A 20,106-nucleotide genomic window follows, 5' to 3' on the forward strand; every position below is an offset into this window, starting at 1 on the left:
ACTTAGTCACATTTTTCAGGAACATAACTACAATGTTAAGTGAGGAGTTACTGTACTTTGAAAGGTTCACTCTGGAAGCCAGTGCTGCTCAGAGCAGTCGCTTTCATGTTATCATGAAGCAATGTTAGGACATTGATGTATTTATCAGGACATCCAGTCTTAGAGAGTACTGTCCAGAAGGCATAGTGATTCACTGAATCAAAAGCTTTAGTTAAATCAATACAAGCCATGTATAGTGGTTGGTTTTGCTCCCGACACTTTTCTTGCAGCTGCCGTGTTGTGAAAATCATATCGGAAACCCCTCTGTGACTCTGGTAAAATTTCTTCTGACGGGGCAGAAGGCGAGTTGCAAGGATCCGTGCCAGAACTTTGCCTGCAATGGCTAGGATGGAGATACCACGATAATTTCCACAATCCGCTTTACCCCCTTTCTTGAAGAGGGTGACAATCAGGGCATCCCCCATTTCACTGGGTATCTTCTCCTTTATCCAGATTTTAAGGATAAGCAGGTAAAGCTGCCGAATTAGTTCTGGTCCACCATCTTTAAAGATTTCAGTGGGGATCCCATCTAGACCTGCTGCCTTGTTGTTCTTCATCTACTTGGTGGCATTGTGTACCTCATACAAATTAGGAGGGTCTCCGAGCTCAACCCTAAATGGTTGTTGAGGGATTTGCTCAAGGACTTCATCTGCAACTATAGAATTAAGGTTAAGGAGGTCTTCAAAATGTTCTTTCCAGCGAGAATTGATGGCTTTGTTGTCCTTCAGAAGTGTGGTTCCATCCTTAGACCGAAGAGGATTCATATCATGGCAAATTGGCCCATAAACAGCCTTGGTGGCACTAAAGAAACCACATGTATTTTAGATGTCCGTGAGATGCTGGAGTTCTTGCGCTTTCTCAGTCTACCATTTGTTCTTGAGTTCTCTGGTTTTACGTTGGACTTCTGCCCTCACCTTGGCATGGGCTTCTCTCTTTATATTACAATTTATGTCATTCTGCCAAGCATGAAATGCCATTCTCTTCTCATTAATGAGTTGCTCAATTTCAGCATCATTCTCATCAAACCAGTCCTGATATTTTCTGGTTTGGTAACCTATGGTTTCCTCACAGGCATTGATGATTACTGCTTTCAACTGGCTCCAGTGTTCCTCAATTTCTTCCTGAAACTCTGATGGGAGCTTTTCTTCTAAGACTGTTTGGAAGTGGTCATACTTTATAGGGTCCTTCAAATCTTGAATTTTCAACTTGCGCTTGACCTGCTTCTTTTGCAGCCTCCATTTGGGAGCGATCTTAATTTTCATTGTGGATCGAATAAGGCGATGATCAGTCCAACAGTCATCAGTACTTGTCATTGCTCTTGTGAGAAGTACGTCACTACGCTCTCGGGCACGAACTAAAATGCAGTCAAGGAGATGCCAGTGCTTTGATCGTGGGTGTCTCCAAGATGTTTTGAACTTTTCCTTTTGTTGGAAGAGAGAGTTCGTAATAATAAGTTCATGTTCAGCACACTTGGGCAGGAGCAGAAATCCATTTGAATTGCTTTTGCCAACTCCTTCTTTCCCGATTGTTCCCTTCCACAGGTCTGAGTCTCGTCGCACACGTGCATTGAAATCCCCCAGAAGGATGATCTAGTCTTCTGTAGGGGTCTCCGGTAAAATGGTTTCCAGCTGAGAATAAAAATCTTCCTTTACATTCTCATCAGCATCCAGTGTTGGTGCATAGGCGCTCACAATAGTTGCCTGTTGATTTTTGGTGAGCCTCAATCGGAGTGTCATAAATCACTCATTGATGCCAACTGGTACCTCAGAGAGGTACCTGATGAGCTTGTTCTTTATAGCAAAGCCCACTCCATGCAATTGGAATTCATCTGTAGATTTTCCTTCCAGAAATAGGTGTATCATCCTTTCTCCTCCCTCACCTGTCCTTCATCAGCTCTTCTAGTTTCGGACAAAGCAGCAATATCGATGTTAAACCGACTCAATTCATGAAATATATGTGCAAAATACCACTATATATGCAGAATACCACTATTTCCAGACCACTGTTACAATACTACATTATAACAATGTTTTAACATCTAGCTTCTACCACTGTTTGACTCACATAGCAGCCTCCATATTACTCTCCTTCTCTATCTTGACAATGATTCACTTTCTAGCTCAGGGGTCGGCAACCTTTGGCACGTGGCTCGCCAGGGTAAGAACCCTGGTGGGCTGGCCCGGTTTGTTTACCTGCCGCGTCCGCAGATTTGGCCGATTGCAGCTCCCACTGGCTGCGGTTCGCTGTCCCAGGCCAATGGGGGCAGCGGGAAGCGGTGCGGGCCGAGGGATGTGCTGGCCGCTGCTTTCCGCCACCCCCATTGGCCTGGAGCAGCGAACCGCGGCCAGTGGGAGCCGTGATTGGCTGAACCTGTGGACGCAGCAGGTAAACAAACCAGCCCGGCCTGCCAGGGTGCTTACCCTGGCGAGCCGTGTGCCAAAGGTTGCCGACCCCTGTTCTAGCATCTGTCCAGAGCCTTTTGCTGTCTGACTCTCATTCAGTTGTATGTGCTCTGACACGCAGTAGAACTTGGAATAGTCCAAAATTCTGTGTACCAAATAATATGAGTTTGAGATTAAGAGCAGTGAGACTCTAACTGTTGGTTAGAATACACACACATTTGAAAAGGAAGTGACAGGTCATTGGGACCCAGAATGGGATTGGACTCAATTAGTTGATAAGGTTGGTTGACAAGGAGATTTCTGGTTGGTATATCTGAAGTCTTACTCCCTAGTCCTGCAATTTGTTGTATGTGGGCAGACTCCTGCACAGAATCCCATTGACTTCATTGGGGCTCCATGTGGATGGAGGGGTCCACCCATCTGGCTCTTTTTTCAGGATCAGAACCTTAAAGTAGCAAACTGGTATAGCAACTTTAAAATGTTGGGAGGTGCTTCATTACGCTAATATTTTTACCGATAATTAAGTTTCTTGCAACAAGAATTTATTCATTTTTAATCCTAATCCAGGTGCTCAAAGTTTAATTTAAGAATGCATGCAAACAATATTTATGCATCTCTACAATTTCTTACAGAATAAACTGGATATCAGATATTGTTGTGGTGGTGTCTCTAGAGAACATTGAAACAATGAAATCTATCATTGAAAAATATGGCCACAAACGAATTACGGTTGTAGAAGGTGGAATGACTCGCCACCGGTCAATTTTCAATGGACTGAAAATCTTTCCAGAGAGCAACCTTTCCAGCTGTCCACTCCAGAAACCAGAAGTAGTTATTATCCATGATGCTGTGAGGCCGTTTGTCGAGGAAGATATTCTTCTTAAAGTGGTTTTGGCTGCTAAAGAACATGGGGTATGTACAGCACAACAACTGAACTCTGTAAAGCTCTTACATGGTACAAAGTAAAATAGGAACTGTATTAATACTCAAGATAGTACCATACATTTTAAGTGGAACAAATATAGGATCCAGTCATGTAAGCAGGTCAGCTTGGGTGGACGTGCTTACAGGATAAGGGCCTTATTTGCCATACAGAATAATATATAACCAGGATATGGAATTAATATGCAACTTGTAAGGTAGGAAGTTACCAGCCTGATGAGAATTTATGGTGTATGCTTGATCCTGCTGGCCTTTAGTATGCAAAATTCTGTTGACCGATACCTAGATACTCCAGTGATGCATACTTTATAGATATCTAGAAGAGAGAGTAATATTTTTGTGGCATAACAAAGAGCTTTGCTATTATATTTTCCATCTCACCTTTCATCGCGAATTCCTTAACAAAGTAAGTGGCAAAAGTACTGTTCCTATTACATGACTTGATTTCCTTAAAACTCTTAAACATTGACATATTGTACCGAATGACACATAAGTCTTGTAGATCAGTGTTTGCTGTTTTGTGTAGATACAATGAAATTGTGATCTTATGCTGATGGGAATAATTAAGCAATAAATGGTAGAGAGGTTAGCTAACAGTTAGTTAATGATCAGCCGCAAGCCCTAAACACACCTGGTCATTAACTGCCAGGAAATGCCTGTTATTGAGATCATTATTTCTATTGTTTTCCATTATAAAATAGGTTTTTGTGTTTGTTGTCTTGAGCTTTGTTTGATGCTGTTCTTACAGTTTTTGTTTGCAGTACCTGTGTTTTCCTAGTCACTAATCATTGGTACATTAAAAACAGGATATTTCTGAATGCTGTTAGGATTTATAGAAGACATCTTATAAATATTAGTTAAATGGAATTCAAATATGACAGTTACTTTGAACTTAAACTGATGCACAGACAAAGCATGGAGGAAATGACCTGTAATTTGGTAAGTAATCTCAATGGAATTATTGGGGACTATGACTGTGAGTAAGGTGAGCAGGACTTGGCTTTGTATTTTTAAGGAAACTCCTAACATTATTATTCAGCAGTCATATAGTAAAACTTATGTTCAATTATGCATCTGAAAAGTATTAAAGTTCTATATTTTCTGCATTGCTACATAAAGTTCTGCCTGTGAACACATTTTATTACCACTTTGTTTGGGGGGCAGGGGTCCCTTACGTCCCCTCTAGGCTCCATTTCAGGTCTTTATGCCGTCCTTTTGTCCTTCCCCCAAGCGGGTTCTTGGCGCAAACAAACAAAAGAAGAATCCTCTCCCCTCTCTTCCCTTATGGGAGAGGGGAGTTGATGGGAAAATAAAGAGAGGTAAGGGTGGCTTGGAACTCATGCAGTCTTCTTGGGTCTACCCTTTGATCTTAGTCTAAATGGGGTCTACCTCCAGCCTCTCCTTGTGGGGTGTACTGCTCTGTGGCTGGGTCTTGCAGCTTCGGGAGCAGAGAGGATTGTTGCTATCTCCCTTTCAGCAAACCCGTCTAAGGTAGGCTAGCCTCTTCCTGTTCACCACCCCTTCCTGTGGCAGCTTTTCCCTTTAAGCCCCTCCCGTCCCCACCAGCCTTTCAGGTGCCCCTCATTGGAATTGAACAGGCCCAGAGAAGCTTGTTAGTCTCCTTTCTGTCATTGTGAGGGTGAGTGCCCCTTCATACGTTGCTATGATTTGTTTCACTTATGTACCATATACTTTAATATGGGATTATTAGCATAGTGTAACCTTCTAAATTAACTGATTTTTACATGTTCTGTGGTTTAAGTGTTACACTTGGGGGAAATTAAAATGCATTTTTACATGCCTCTATATTTAACTATCTTGGGTCATTGCTTTATTCTTTTGATCACTGATTCTGAGAGGTGCTCAGTGATCTCAACTGCCATTGATTTCAGCACTTAGCAGGATCAGGACTTTTTCTTTACCAAATTAAGGTCCTAGACCTGCAATTCATTGCACATGGGTAGACTGCTGTATTCAGGTGGAGCCTCACTGACCTCACGTGCATAACAGATTGCAGGATCATAGTGTAAAATTCTAAATATTTGTATATTGTATAGGCAAAAAAAGTCTTGAACTGGAGTTGAGGAGAATAAATATCAGTAACTTAATGGTTTTAAATAATAATATAATAATACAGTTGTTACAAGAACATAATAATTTTAAAAAATCACTCACCTAAGAAATTCAGATTTCAGGTTAAACAAAACAGAAACCCAAATATTTAAATCCTACAGTATCCAAATTGTGCATGAGACAGAATAGAAATTTTGTAAAGGTGCTTATGAAAATCATACATTCTATAATTCTTCATTTTCTTGAGCCTGATTACTTTCCTTTTCTTCCTCCACTACTTGATCAAGTACCATCAACACAGGAAAGCATGTACTTCATGACTTGGGTGTATGTGATATTTTGGATACCTACACCCAGCTTGGGAAGTTGTAAAGTTTTATTGCTGCCAGCCTTCCGCATTGTGGTGGCTGAAGACAAAACTGTCTCATGTTCAACCTGTTCCCTGGAGGGAACATTACAGTAGAAGGTCAGCAGTATCAGTACATTTCTGTCTTTTTCACTAAGACAAGGCTACTGCTGAAAAGAGGATGAGGCCTAATGCTTCAGACTCAGTGACATGGAAATGGCAATGTCTCAGATCCTCACAAGAAGAGGGTCATTTTTTTGGAGTTTCCACAAAGATCTTAGAGACTTCCTCTTACTGGGACTTCATTTCCTCAGGGAGTAGTTGATGAAAACTGTGTTGACTCAGGTAGTAGGGCAAGGGCATTCCCACTGACGCAGGTGGGAAGGTTGGTGTAGTAGGTAGGGTATTGAACTGGGACTCAGGAGATCTGGGTTCAGTTCCCGATTTACCACATACTTCCTTGGGCAAATCAATCCCATGCCTCAGTTCCTCATGAGTACAACAGGAAATGATAACTTTCCTATCTCAAAGGGCTGTTGTGAGGATAAAATCTGTTTATGACTCTGAGGCACTTGGATACTAGAGTGGCAGGAGTATATTGGGAATAAAATTCCCCTGGTGCGTGTCCACTTTGGGGAGTGGGGTAAAGGAGAACAAGTCATGAAGCAGTAGCTGTATTTGGAACTGTGGCAGTGGTGTATGGCAGGAGTGAGTTGTGGCATTTCTTAACTTGTAGGAGTGGGACGAGCCATCTGTTAAAATATGTATTATGAACATTACATGTAAGGGCTCCCAGAGTATATTTAGGATTATAAATCCAAATACATAGAGCTCCGTAGCAATTGGCTTATATTTTGGTCTGTTGTCTTCATTAGTAAGAAATGAAACAGACTCTACTACTTTTGCTTTAGTGACAGTTTAGGATCTGCACCAGTCATTTGGGGACTTTTAAAGTCTGCTGGAGCCTTACATTCCAGTTTGCTTACCTGATTTGCTAGTAAATATATTTCCAGAAAAATTCCTGTCCATTAGAGCTTCCAAGGTCTTTCAAATGTATCCAATTTGAAATTTCTAACACAAGCCATTTTTGAGATAGGTGATGACAAAAAGCACTAGAACTTTCCAAATATGAATGTCACTTTGTTCTTGAGTCCCATATCTCAACATAATTTTCCTAATCCTCTCAAATTTGGGAAAATATTGCTTGCTGGCCACATTACACATGTGTCAAAATTTAAGTGGAAAAATAGTCTTCTGTAACTATTTTAGGGGGAAGGAGGCAAATGTGCATTACAATATAGTGGAAAATATGTCTCAGCCTTTTTTCTGGAGAGTCTGCTCCCTTTAAATGAGATTTAATCACCAAATGAAGTGATAACAGTGATTCATCACAGGGGTCCTTTCATGGTAAATTCTCCTTTTCTTCCTGAAAAATCATTTTCCATTATAAATTAAAATGTCTTTTAAAATGAGCATCAATGATTATTCAGATCCTGATCACATAATTAACATAGTGTTTTTGTAAATCTGCTATTTTAACATAAGGTTCTTTCTAATAGTGATAGAAGCATGGGATTATTTATGTTGATGTGAATTTTCAGATAAGATTGATGTTGCAATGAGACTAGCATTTTTGTTTTCTAAATGTGTTTGTGTTTACTTATCTGAAGGATATTTTTGGATCTATTCTGTCCTGTCATCTCTCAGACTCTTACTGTTTTAATGTTTAAATTCCCACTTAATGCTAAAGGAAATAAACTCAGACACTTCATCTGCAACTGAGTAATATTATGTTTGTAATCCAGTGAATGATTTTTTTTTCTCACTAATTTTCTTCTAGGGTGATTATAGTATCTAGCTGCATAATTATTCCAAATAAGTTGGGTACGGGACAAAGGCAACCTTTATAAACATTTTCTTCACCAGTCAATGTGCCCTGGTTTGTCTGATCATCCCCTGACAGGAGATAACCAATCCCCAATTTGCTACTGCTCTGGGCTAGCCCATGTAATCATCTGTTTCCCGTGTCTGACATAGTCTTCCTTTTCTAATGTATATCCAATCTATTTTAGGTATTTATAAGTTGCTCCTTGGCTGTCTAGTGTCTTTTAATAGGTAGCAGGTTTAAAAGAAACAAAAGGAAGTATTTTTTCACACAACGCACAGTCAACCTGTGGAACTCCTTGCCAGAGGATGTTGTGAAGGCCAAGACTATAACAGGGTTAAAAAAAAGAACTAGATAAGTTCATGGCGGTTAGGTACATCAATGGCTATTAGCCAGGATGGGCAGGGATGTTTGCCAGAAACTGGGAATGGGCAACAGGGTATGGATCACTTGATGTTCTGTTCATTCCCTCTGGGGCACCTGGCATTGGCCACTGTCAGAAGACAGGTTACTGGGCTAGATGGACCTTTGGTCTGACCGAGTATAGCAGCAAGGAAGAGGAGCTGTTTTGTCCCACTTTCATATATTTAATTTCTGTATGTTTCTAAATATATGCCTCCAGACCAGGAACAAATGATAAAACAGCTACTTTCTCTATTGGCATAGCTTCATTTAACTCAGTCGAGTTATGCCAGCAGAGAATTTGACCGAAGAAGCTCTTGGCTTCCCTTGCTACCTGTCAGCATAGGAGCATCTGAGGACCTGAAAGGACCTTCAAATTGTGTAACAGAAGCCTTTGTAATAGAAGCTGGCAAACTCCCCTAGTTGGGGGTGGGAGGGCTGGGGGGGGGGCCGGGAAGTTATCTTCATCTAACAGCTACACTTCATTTTGAGGAAATCACTGGACAGCCATGGACTCTCCATCTCAAAATTGTCATAGTTTCAGAATATCAGAGAGAAGTTACCCTCTCCTGTTCTCTCTTGTAATCATGTTCTTACCATATCTACAGGAGTCAACTCCTCAGTGTTTCATAACAGAATGTAATTATTTCCTCTTACATTATGTGTAAAAGCTTTTCTGATACAAAATCTGGCAGAAACATTAAATCAGTAATGCAATAAGGATAATACTACACTGTTGTTCATCTGCATACCATGTAGATAGTGTAATTGTATGAGGTTTTAATGTTCTTAAAATGGCAATCGATCAAATAGGGGATTGCACTCCTTAATTCTACTTGTCAGACAAATAAATTACTTTATTACATTTACTAATCAGTTTGTTATTTGCCTGTAGGATTCAAAATGTTCAGCTTATCCCAAAATAATAAATTATGCCTTAATAAATTAATTCTCTGAAACAATCCCCTTATTATGTAGCTTTGTAACCAATTAAATCTATTTATGTTTTTGGGGGGCAATTTATAAGTAAAATGATACGTTTCTAGAAACAAATTCTTCATTGCCAGTAAAACCTGGGGATGGTAGCAGCTGAAGAAGGCAGCAATCCAAAGCCCCTAGCAATATCTCATTGCCAATGTTTTAAACAGTATCACCAAAAAATGTTTAAAATTAAAATAAAAGGAAAAACCTGTCAGTTATTGGAAAAATCATATTACAGCGAGAAAGAGTCTCTCTTTGTCCCTCTGTCTGTAGTTAAATTTGCAACTAGATTTGATTATAAACCTGATTTTCATCCCTTCTCTAACTCAAAGTAGAAGGTTCATTCTCAGAATTACAAGGTGGACTGTAATTAATTTAATGAATAACTGTAGTTTTCAATAGTCTTCAAAGAAAAAATCCTTATGTTCATAATTAGCAAGAGTCTGAAGATAAGATGAATTTGTCAGAGAACAGATTGAATCAGTTGAAGGAAAAATGTATGCTGATGGATCAATTTTCAGCAGTGGCCACTGTGACCCACTGAAGAAACTAGGATTTGGGGGAAAATATGCTTAATAAAATGCTTGATGACAATTGTTGCTTTATATATAGGCAGCAGAGAAAGTTGGATCTCAGTACCTTATTGGATAGTATTTGTGTAGGGAGCCTACTCACACATCACTCAAGGAGCCCAGGTCTGTGGGAACTTCTACTGCATACATTGTAAGGGCTTCCACTGAAAACAGTGAAACAGTGTAAAGACTCTTAATTAACCTCAGTTGGTTTTCTGTCAGGCCCAGGGTGCAAAAAGATTCTTCCTTGCAGGAGAGGAGCAATGCTTCTGAGCACCTCCTAAGTTGCTGTGAAGTGACCTCCTCCTTTTCTCCCCTTGTGGAACTTCACATGTGTACAGGAGAGGCAGGAGCGGCACCAGGGTTTTTGCCACCCTAGGCGGCAGCGCTCCTCCTCAGAGCATTCGGCGGCGGGGGTCCTTCGGTTCCGCGTCTTCGGGGCGCTTCGGTGGCGGGTCCCGGAGCAAGTGAAGGACCCACTGCCAAAGCGCCCCGAAGACGCGGAGTGGAAGGACCCCTGCCGCCGAATTGCCGCTGAGGACGGCAAAATGCCGCCCCCCAAATCCTGCCGCCCTAGGCGACCGCCTAGGGTCGCCTAGTGGAAGCGCCGGCCCTGAGGAGAGGAGCTCCACTGCTCTGCACCTGGGGAAGTACACAGCACCATAGCATCTCTCCACTAACTCCTTAGAGCCTGATGCCATATGACAATGTATGTGCCTCATGAATCAATTTTTTAAATTGACATAGCTGGTAAAATACTACTCAGCAAATAACTAATTAGACAGTTAGTGGGAAAAATAGTTGAACAATGTTTTTGACATTTTTTCCTGCTATTCAGTCAGCCTTAGAAGGAAGTTACATCCTTTTAACATTTATTAAGTGGAAAGTAAATGAACAGTATGTTACAATTCAGTCTCCTATCCTCTTGCACCCCACCCCAAAATAAAACTACAAAACTCTTTTATTCTTTTAAATTGAAGGGAATGTGGCCTTTAGGAAAAAGTGGAGTGGCCTCAGAGAGAGTTTTCACTCCTGACTAATCAGCTTAGCCTTTGGAATAGTGGTGTCAGGTAAATTGTCCAAGCCCTACACTTAGGCATGTGTTCTATGCATATGGCTTGGTTCCTTTCTTACTGCCCCTTTGCTCCTGGAGGTAGTAGGCTGCCCATATCAGTAGGAGATTACTGTTTCACAGAGTTGGCTCATCTGGGCTTGCCAGAGCATTTGAGGAATGGAGTCAAGGCTATGCCCTTTCTCTTCCACTTCCACTCTTCTGCACCCAGTGGGGGAGGCCATGCAGGGACATAGTGGGGTCTTATACTCCTGTGTGGCAGCATAGGTCATATCAATGTGTAATAATTGCTGTCAGTTATTTAGTTGGTGATGGTGACGACTTTAAATAGTAGCTCATGATGGCTTGACTATACTTCTGGATACAGTGTGTGTTTAGTGAGTGGAACAAGGATAATAAAATAATTTGTAAATTCTTCTGCTGTATTTTGTCTTGTGGAAGGGCAGGTTTAGGGCTCCTTCTGGAACCATTAAAGGAGGCTCCAGGAACCAGCTGAAAGTTTCTCTGAAGTTTGTCATTTTATCAATAGGTGCAACTCCATTGTTCAAGAGTTTAACAGCCTTACGGCTTGAACTTGCCTTCTGATCTGCATTGCATCTCATTCTGTCTCATAAAAATGAGCTGCTGCGTTTGTACAAAAATGAGTAGTAGGTAATTTCCTGAAAGTCAAACCAATAGCTTTCATGTACAGCATTAGAGTGTAGAATCAAGCCTTTCTTTGGTTTTTATACTTGAGTCTCCCCTTGTATATAGGAGAGAGGTGAGTAGGAATTAGGATAGGCCTGATGAAGGAGGTCTCTCCAATTCCATGTGCATAGAGTATGTGCACAGAACTCACACAGTGCGTGTTGACGCAGCAGGTTTAGGAGAAAGAAGCCAGAGAGGAGAAAGGCAGTGGGGATCTACAAAGAGAAGAGACAAGAAGACCAAAGGGTATGAGAAGAGGCTGTGAGACTTCAGAAGGTGAAGAGACAGTTGATGAGATTCACAGAGCTGCTTAAAAGCATTAGAACCCCCTTCTGTTCCAAGCCCTTGTTTAGGCTGGGAGTCAAACCGGAGAGTCCATGATAAGGTAGGAAACTCAGAATTTTATAGAGATGAAGAAGTGCTTCTGTTCTTCCCCTATTGTATAGAATCTGGGCTTTTGGAAACTATTTTCAAACAGGTGCCTCTTTTCTAAACTGCAAACAGGTGCAAGACTGGGTGAAGAACAGATCTGAAGATGTGAAACAATAAGAGTAGAAAGCTGTTCCCAAAAGAAAAGAGAATACTCCGTGATAGGGCAGGGATCCCTGTGTATGAAATGGCTTTTTGAGGGTTTTTTCTGATGTCTTCTAAAATTAGATTTGATGCTAATTGCCAACTACCATCAACTCACTTGGAAGAATAACATGAAAGATAGAAAATGCCCAAATTACTAGGTGATATTTAGCATTCCAGCCATATCAATCCCGTTGGTTGTTTGATCCTCCTTTGCCTGCACTGGTATCCTCGGGCCCTCTTTGGATGCTGCTCATCTGAAAAATTGCAGCCTTTCATGGTTTACACACACACACTCTCTCTCTCTCTCTCTCACTCAGAAAGCGACAAAGAGACTAAGAGCACCTTATAGACTAACAGATGCATTGGAGCATTCTCTCTCTCTCTCTCTCTCTCTCTCCTTTCCCTGCCTTTTTTGAATGCAGATTTCCATTTTCTTTGAAAATCCTTTGTCACAGATGCAGCTCACCAGACTGCTGTGAGGTGATCCAGTCATTGAATCCCTGGGTTTTAAGCCTCTGGCATCTGAACAGAGCCTAGTTACTGTCCCTGTTTTAGGGTCCTTAGGTACACTCTCCAGGTGTCTCTGGGTGCAGATCCCCCATGCAGCACCTTGTACTGACAGCTGCAGCCATGCAGCCTTCTGCATGGAGACTTGGAACAATGCTGACACTTCCCCCTCTGCCTAGGGTTGCCAACTGTGACTGAAGCTATTCCCGGAGATTCCCCCCCCCCCCAACATGATGTAATGTCATTTTCTTTAAATATCCTTTTAAAATCTCCTGGATTGCTTTCAACAGTCACTGGGAGATCAATGCCGATTCCAGGACACTCCAGGCTAATCCTGGAGGGTTGGCAACCCTACCTCTGCCCCTCCTGCTCCCCTGGTAGCTTAAACACACCATCTCCGAGAACTACACCCAAAAATATTAGCCTTCTGATTCCTCCCCAGCTCACCCTTAAGATAGGAGAAGGAATGGAGAGCATGAACAAAGAGACAGATGACCAAAGCACAAGGTTATAAATGGACTCTGAGAGACACCCAGAAAGTGCTCCCAGCTGGAGCAAACTCCCTTAGCATAGCTATTGTCAGATAAAAGCACAATTGTTAAGGTTAAGTACTCCCCATTGTCCTCAGCCTGGTGTGTAGTGATCAATGGCTCCATGTCTAGTTGGCAGCCGGTTTCAAGCGGGGTGCCCCAAGGGTCAGTCCTGGGGTCGGTTTTGTTTAATATCTTTATTAATGATCTGGAGGATGGTGTGGACTGCACTCAGCAAGTTAGCAGATGACAGTAAACTGGGAAGCGTGGTAGATACACTGGAGGGTAGGGATCAGATACAGAGGGACCTAGACAAATTAGAGGATTGGGCCAGAAAAAACCTGATGAGGTTCAACAAGGACAAGTGCAGAGTCTTGCACTTAGGACGGAAGAATCCTATGCACTGCTACAGACTAGAGACCGAATGGCTAGGTAGCAGTTCTGCAGAAAAGGACCTAGGGGTCACAGTGGACAAGAAGCTAGATATGAGTCAACAGTGTGCTCTTGTTGCCAAGAAGGCTAACGGCATTTTGGGCTGTATAAGTAGGGACATTGCCAGCAGATAGAGGAACGTGATCATTCCCCTTTATTCGACATTGGTGAGGCCTCATCTGGAGTACTGTGTCCAGTTTTGGGCCCCACACTACAAGAAGGATGTGGAAATATTGGAAAGAGTCCAGCGGAGGGCAACAAAAATGATTAGGGGTCTGGAGCACATGGCTTGTGAGGAGTGGCTGGGGGAACTGGGATTGTTTAGTCTCCAGAAGAGAAGAATGAGGGGGGATTTGATAGCTGCTTTCAACTACCTGAAGGGGGGTTCCAAAGAGGATGGAGCTCGGCTGTTCTCAGTGGTGGCAGATGACAGAACAAGGAGCAATGGTCTCAAGTTGCAATGGGGGAGGTCTAGGTTGGATATTAGGAAACACTATTTCACTAGGAGGGTGGTGAAGCACTGGAATGCGTTACCTAGGAAGGTGGTGGAATCTCCTTCCTTGGAGGTTTTTAAGGCCCGGCTTGACAAAGCCCTGGCTGGGATGATTTAGTTGGGAATTGGTCCTGCTTTGAGCAGGGGGTTGGACTAGATGACCTCCTGAGGTCCCTTCCAACCCTGATATTCTATGATTCTATGATGATTCTACCTGTTGCAGGCCCTGCCAGCAATGGTGGATTCCACATTTACATAGGGTATTAAGTGATGGCAATTTTCATAGTAACAACTTCATATCAAGCAGAATTTATATGTTGTACAGACAGCTCTCCCCACCCCCATTTTCACACTCTTATTATTACTTTTCTCAGATTAAACATTCAGAATCCAGTGTATTTTAGAATAAATCATAATGCTATTTACTGGCATTTTACAGAGAGAGATAAGAAATGTTAGTTTTATTCTTATGACTTTAATATATAACTATGTACAAGAAGAAAGCTAAGGAAACCCAATTAAGGATCATCAGTTTCTGCTAGTCTTCTCAATTCCCAGCTTGTTAGAACTAATGTGGGTTCTGACATCTCTTGATATAGGTGTCCTTTCCTCCATTACTCAATTCAGTATAATGCAGTGATAAAGGTGACCTCATTAGAAGAGTCATGGTGTCATAAATTTACATTACATTTGTTTAAACCATCCTGTCTTTTTAAAGTCCATTCAATCTACAGCATAGTGTCAGCTGGGTAGTATTGCATCAAAGTGTATATTAAGTTTCTGATTAAACAGACCTCTTCTGCAGTTAGGAATAAACACAATTATAACTTCTTCCTTCCTGATGTTGGTTTAAGATTCACATATGTCCAGTTTCAGTGAGTTCCACCATTGTCCTTACCCAGCTGGGTAAACAGACTTTAAGGAAATTATGTACATTTTAGCATACCAACCATTCGCCTACTGTTCAAAACTCCTTGCACATGTTCTAGTGGACCCTGTCTTTGTCTGACTAAAGGGTATGTTTAGTGTCTTTCTCGGAGCACACTCAATGTTTCAAACCCAGTTTCTTGCCAGTTTTTCTAACAGTCCCGTCCCTGGGTTCTAGATTAATAGATAAAAGTGGTCAATACACATATATCAGGTAAAACTAGAATTGGACATGCCACACTGTTCCATCAAATTCTGAAATTAACAGTGGCTCTTCCAGTCATTAATGTGAATAACTGATATTCTGCTCTACATTCTCAAAGTAAGTTTCAGTTAGAAACTCACATATTTAACAGAAGGCAATTAAGATTTTTCTTCCATTTTTAAAATAAAAATAAAGCTCGTGGCTCCTCTCAGTCAAATCTTTAGTAAAACCGAATCCTTAACCTGGCATTAGGCTTCTCTGTGGAGAAAAGAATATCTAGAGCAGGGCAAAACTTTTCAGCCAACACTTTTTGGCTAAAAATGCAGATTCAGCAAAACTGAAGTGTGTTGCTAATTTGTGTTGGTTTCATTGAATTGTTCATGTCTGAGGGAAAAGGGAGGTAGCAAAAATAATTTCCAGGAAAAAGTCAGAATGTTTCCTTTTGATGTTTTTGAAACAAAATGTTTAGAATTTTTTAATTCAAAATGATTGTTTCAAAATACGTCTTCAATTTTATTTAGAAAATTGAAAAGGGGAGGGATAGCTCAGTGGTTTGAGCATTGGCCTGCTAAACTTAAGGGGGCCATTTAGGGATCTGGGGCAAAAATCTGTCTGGGGATTGGTCCTGCTTTGAGCAGGGGGTTGGACTAGATGACCTCCTGAGGTCCCTTCCAACCCTGATATTCTATGAAACTGAAGTGAAACATTTCATTTTGGATTAAATTAATTGTTTAGTTTGACCTGAAACAATTAAAAAAATTCAGAACTGCCAGCAAACCAAAAAATCAGTTATTTGCACAGCTCTACTCTTCTGTTCCATACCAGCTGCTACAGTCTTTGGCCTGGTCTACACTACGGGATTAATTCGGATTTAGCAGCGTTAATTCGAATTAACCCTTCACCCGTCCACACAACAGAGCCATTTAGTTCGAATTAAAGGGCGCTTTAAATCGATTTCTGTACTCCACCTCGACGAGCGGAGTAGCGCCAAAATCGATTTTGTTAATTCGAATTAGGGTTAGTGTGGCCGCACACAACCGAATTAATGTGATTAAAATAAATGGGGTAGTGTGGCCGCACACCACCGAATTAATGTGGTTAAAAACCGAATTAATGTGCTTAGTGTGGCCGCGCACAATCGAATTTATACAACCTGTTTCCCAAATTCGAATTATCTAAATTCGGATTAATCCCGTAGTGTAGACATACCCTTAGGGTTGTAGTAGCCCCAGCAACTGGTGCACTTCAAGGAGGAGAATGGCTGGGAGAGTTTGTGCAGTCATATCTTCTACCTGAACCATATTCCCTAACCTCACCTATACACTGGGGTACATGGAGCCGCAATGGTGCAAGAGTAAGGATCCCTTCAGTAGGATTCCCGAAATCATGCTCTTCTACTTTCCTGCAGTGGAACCGTGCCATTTCTGCTAGGTCATGGTCTTGAGTCTGCAGATGAAGTAGGATGTTACCCTTAATAACAACTAATAACAACTGGATAGAATTTGGGGAAAGTGCTTTTAAGAAAAAGAAGCATAAAATATGATACAGTGAGACCTGATATCTTAAATTACTGTAAACCAACCAGCTGTGTGTAATAAAGTGATTAGAGGAGTTCTTCCAAAGTTATTTATAGGACTCTGTTTCATTAATACATTCTCCATTTCAGGTTCACAAACGCAGAAGGTTTAAAAGGAATATGCCATTAAATATGTGAAATATTTTAATCTCATAATTACCAGTGGTTGGTTTAGCTTTGAAGATGCTATTCTATACATTTGGAGTAAGCAGTCATTCACTGAAGACAGCCCTGCTAACTGGAATAGTAATTACTATATGTGGCTGAAGCACGTTGATTACTACAGATATAATTAGCTTGAGTGCAGATGTCTGAATAGATGTGCATGTTTTTACCTGTGTCATGCATAGATCCATAGGTATTGCTTTCATTTCTGTTTTTGAAAGTGTATGTAGCTGTGAATGCCCGCCATTGCAAGTCATTTGATTTGTGTAACAGAATATTTTCCATGTATTAACATGTGGAAACAGTTTGATAGATTAGGTTGAGAAGAAATTAATCACAGTGATTTTGAGCAGTTTCATCTGGCTCATATCCAGAACTAATTTAGGCTAAATCCCAAAGAGACAGAAGTATTTGATAATTTGCAAATAATCTTTCACCTAATCAAAAATTCTACCACAGCTTTGTAAATTGTTGGATCTATATCTAGCCCATCTACATTCATGTATGTTATTAATCCGAGCTGTTTATTTGAACAGCACTTTTATGTGACTCTTATATTCACTGAAGACTAAAATAAAGTCACTTGCATTTCTACTAAATTAAGCTTTTTTAAGCTTAGTGGACATACTGGGCCAAATTCACCCTCAACACTGTTCCGTTGACTTCAATGATATTGCACCATGAATTTATTTGTCTTGTGTCTGACTGTCCCAACTGATTTCAGTATAAAGCTTCAAAGAGATTATCTCATTTTAAGTGATTTAAATATACTTCTAAATTCTGGGTCTATATGTATGAAGACAGAAAGTTTATTTCTTTTTAAGGCAATGTAATGCAAAATTTTCAGAACTCTGTTTCCATGCTACAGGACTTGTCAGAGAATAACTCTCTGATTAAAGAAATCAGCATGTTCTGCTAAAAATGTTAATATTAAGATATGTTAACACTAAGAAATGTAGAGATGGTTAAAGTTTTCCTGTTGTTAAATTGTCATTCATAATCTTGACATCAGATACAGTCTGTGTATTAAAAATCTGAAACTCATCTATTAACATAGATTTATGGATTCCAAGGCCAGAAGGCACCTTTGTGATAATCTAGTTTGATCTTCCGTATAAGACAGGCTATAGAACTTCTCTAAAATAATTCCTAGAGCAGATCTTTTGGCAAAACATCCAATCTGGATTTTAAAATGATCAGCAACGACGAATCTACTGCAACCCTTGGTAAATTTTGTTCCAAAGGTTAATTACTTTCACTGTTAAAAATGTGCCCCTTATTTCTAGTCTGAATTTGTGTAATTCAGACAACTTCTAGCCATTGAATCATGTTATACTTTCTCTGGTAGATTGAAGAGCCTATTTTTACTAAAACATGATTAAAATATATATAAGATATGCTTTGGGTTGGTAGATCTAGCCGAGGGAGATTTAAGGTGGAAGGAGTATGAGTGCTAGGAGATATGAAGCTAGATAGTAGAGTGGAAACAATTGCTAGCAGGAAAAAAGGAGAGCAGGGGTGTCAGAATACAGAATCAGAAGAGTCCTCACTTTAGGGTCTGATGCTGCAAACTAACGGGCAGGGGCGGCTCTATGTATTTTGCCGCCCCAAACACGGCAGTCAGATGGCTTTCGGCGGCGCGCCTGCGGGAGGTCCGGCTGGTAACGCGGATTCGGCGGCATGCCTGCGGGAGGTCCACCGGTCCTGCAGCTTCGGCGTACCCGCCGCCAAATTGCCGCCAAAGCCGCGGGACCGGCGGACTTCCTGCAGGCATGCTGCCGAAGGCTCCCTGATTGCTGCCCCCACAGCAACTGGCAGGCCGCCCCCCCGTGGCTTGCCGCCCTAGGCATGCACTTGGTGCACTGGTGCCTGGAGCCGCCCCTGCTAACGGGCCCAAATGGCCTGTGAGCCACATACCTAAAGCCCCAATACAACAAGCTGATTTGTACAGGTGGACTTCAGTGGGACTCTGCATGGGCATCTGTGGTCCACTTGCAGGATCAGGGCCTAAGATACTGCCTCTCTTCTGAGGCCAAGCTTCTGCAGCTGTCAGGCTTGGATTAAACAGTGTGCACTCAATGCACTTGCGCAGGGCCCCCATCTCAGGAGGACCTCTGACCACTGGCAAAAAAAAAAAAAAAAAATAAAACCTGAGTGGTGCTGCGATCCCTAGCACCAGGTTGTAATACCACTCACTCAGATTTGGCCCAGCCTCTCCTCTATCATGATGGAGGGGCAGATGGGCCAAACCTGAGTGATGTAGGGCCATGTGAGTGCAGGGTGGGCAATAGGATAAAGTGAAGGTGGGCAGCCAGGATTGGGAGGAGCTACCTAGCCCAGGATGGGAATGAAGAACTGAGCTAAGCTGGGGTGGGTGGGGAAGGCAGGTTGCCAGTGAGTGGCCAGGAAGGTCCTCAGGGTGGGGAGGGGGACTGAGGAAAGTTGTTGTTGGGCTGTGTGGTGAGTGGTGAGTATTGGGGTTGGAGGGCGGGAGTTGAGGGGCTGGGGGAGAATGTGGTGTTGAGCGTTAAAGGGTGAGTTGTGAGAGCTGTGGGGGCATTCGGGGTGGTGGGGTTGGGGACCAGGATGTTCAGGTTGAGTGGGGGATTTGCGGGGCTGTGGCCAATGGAGTTGAGGTGTTGGGGGCTGCAGTGAGCAGGGTGTATGTCCGGGTGCTGGATTGTGTGTGTGGGCTGTCAGGATAATTGGGGATGGTGGAGAGTTTTTGAGGTATATGTGGGGTAGAGGGGCATTCGGAGGTCTGTGTGGGGTGGGATATATATGGGTCGGAGATGCTTTAAAGAGGGTGTGGGGGCACCCTCTTTAAAGCATTGTGCACAGTGCCCCCCAGATTCTTTATTCTGGGCCTGGCAATTGGTGTCTTCTGTTAGGGCTTTGTGCCTTTGGAATTCACTCCTTTCTTGGTCCATATCACTCAAAGTTGTTAACCTTCAGGAGGTGCTGAAAGGTTCCATTTTTACTCTGGCTATGAAGAAGGGACAGATTTGTGAGGCAGGGTAGTGGAGGGGACTCTGGCGGTTTGGATGTTATGTTTTTGTTTTGTTTTGATTTTTTGGGAGGGTGTTTTTTTGTTTTTTTTTTTTTTGATAACTTGCTCTGGCTAGGGTATATTTTTCTGAGACCAGCCATGTCTGGGAATCTGTGTTTAATGTGTACAGAGTGCTGAGGGTATCCACAGCCTGGGATGGCTGGCTGATATCTCTCTCTCTCTTCTTTTTAATTTTTTTTTGGTAGTATACATCCAAATGAATAAATGAATACTTATTTAAAGTA

The 20,106-nt window shown here is 41.9% G+C and overlaps 1 protein-coding gene across 1 annotated transcript in view; it reads left to right on the forward strand.

The window, feature by feature from the left end:
• CRPPA (CDP-L-ribitol pyrophosphorylase A) overlaps nt 1–20,106 on the forward strand; it is a 181,238-nt gene that overhangs the window by 16,945 nt on the left and 144,187 nt on the right. Inside the window, exon 2 of the mRNA XM_026649427.1 lies at nt 3,074–3,353. Within this exon, the coding sequence (XP_026505212.1) occupies nt 3,074–3,353 (280 nt within the window). The remainder of the gene's footprint in view (nt 1–3,073; nt 3,354–20,106) is intronic.

Source organism: Terrapene carolina, unplaced genomic scaffold (genome assembly GCF_002925995.2).
Source record: "Terrapene carolina triunguis isolate 2854851 unplaced genomic scaffold, T_m_triunguis-2.0 Scaffold84, whole genome shotgun sequence".
Lineage (NCBI taxonomy): Eukaryota > Metazoa > Chordata > Testudines > Emydidae > Terrapene > Terrapene triunguis.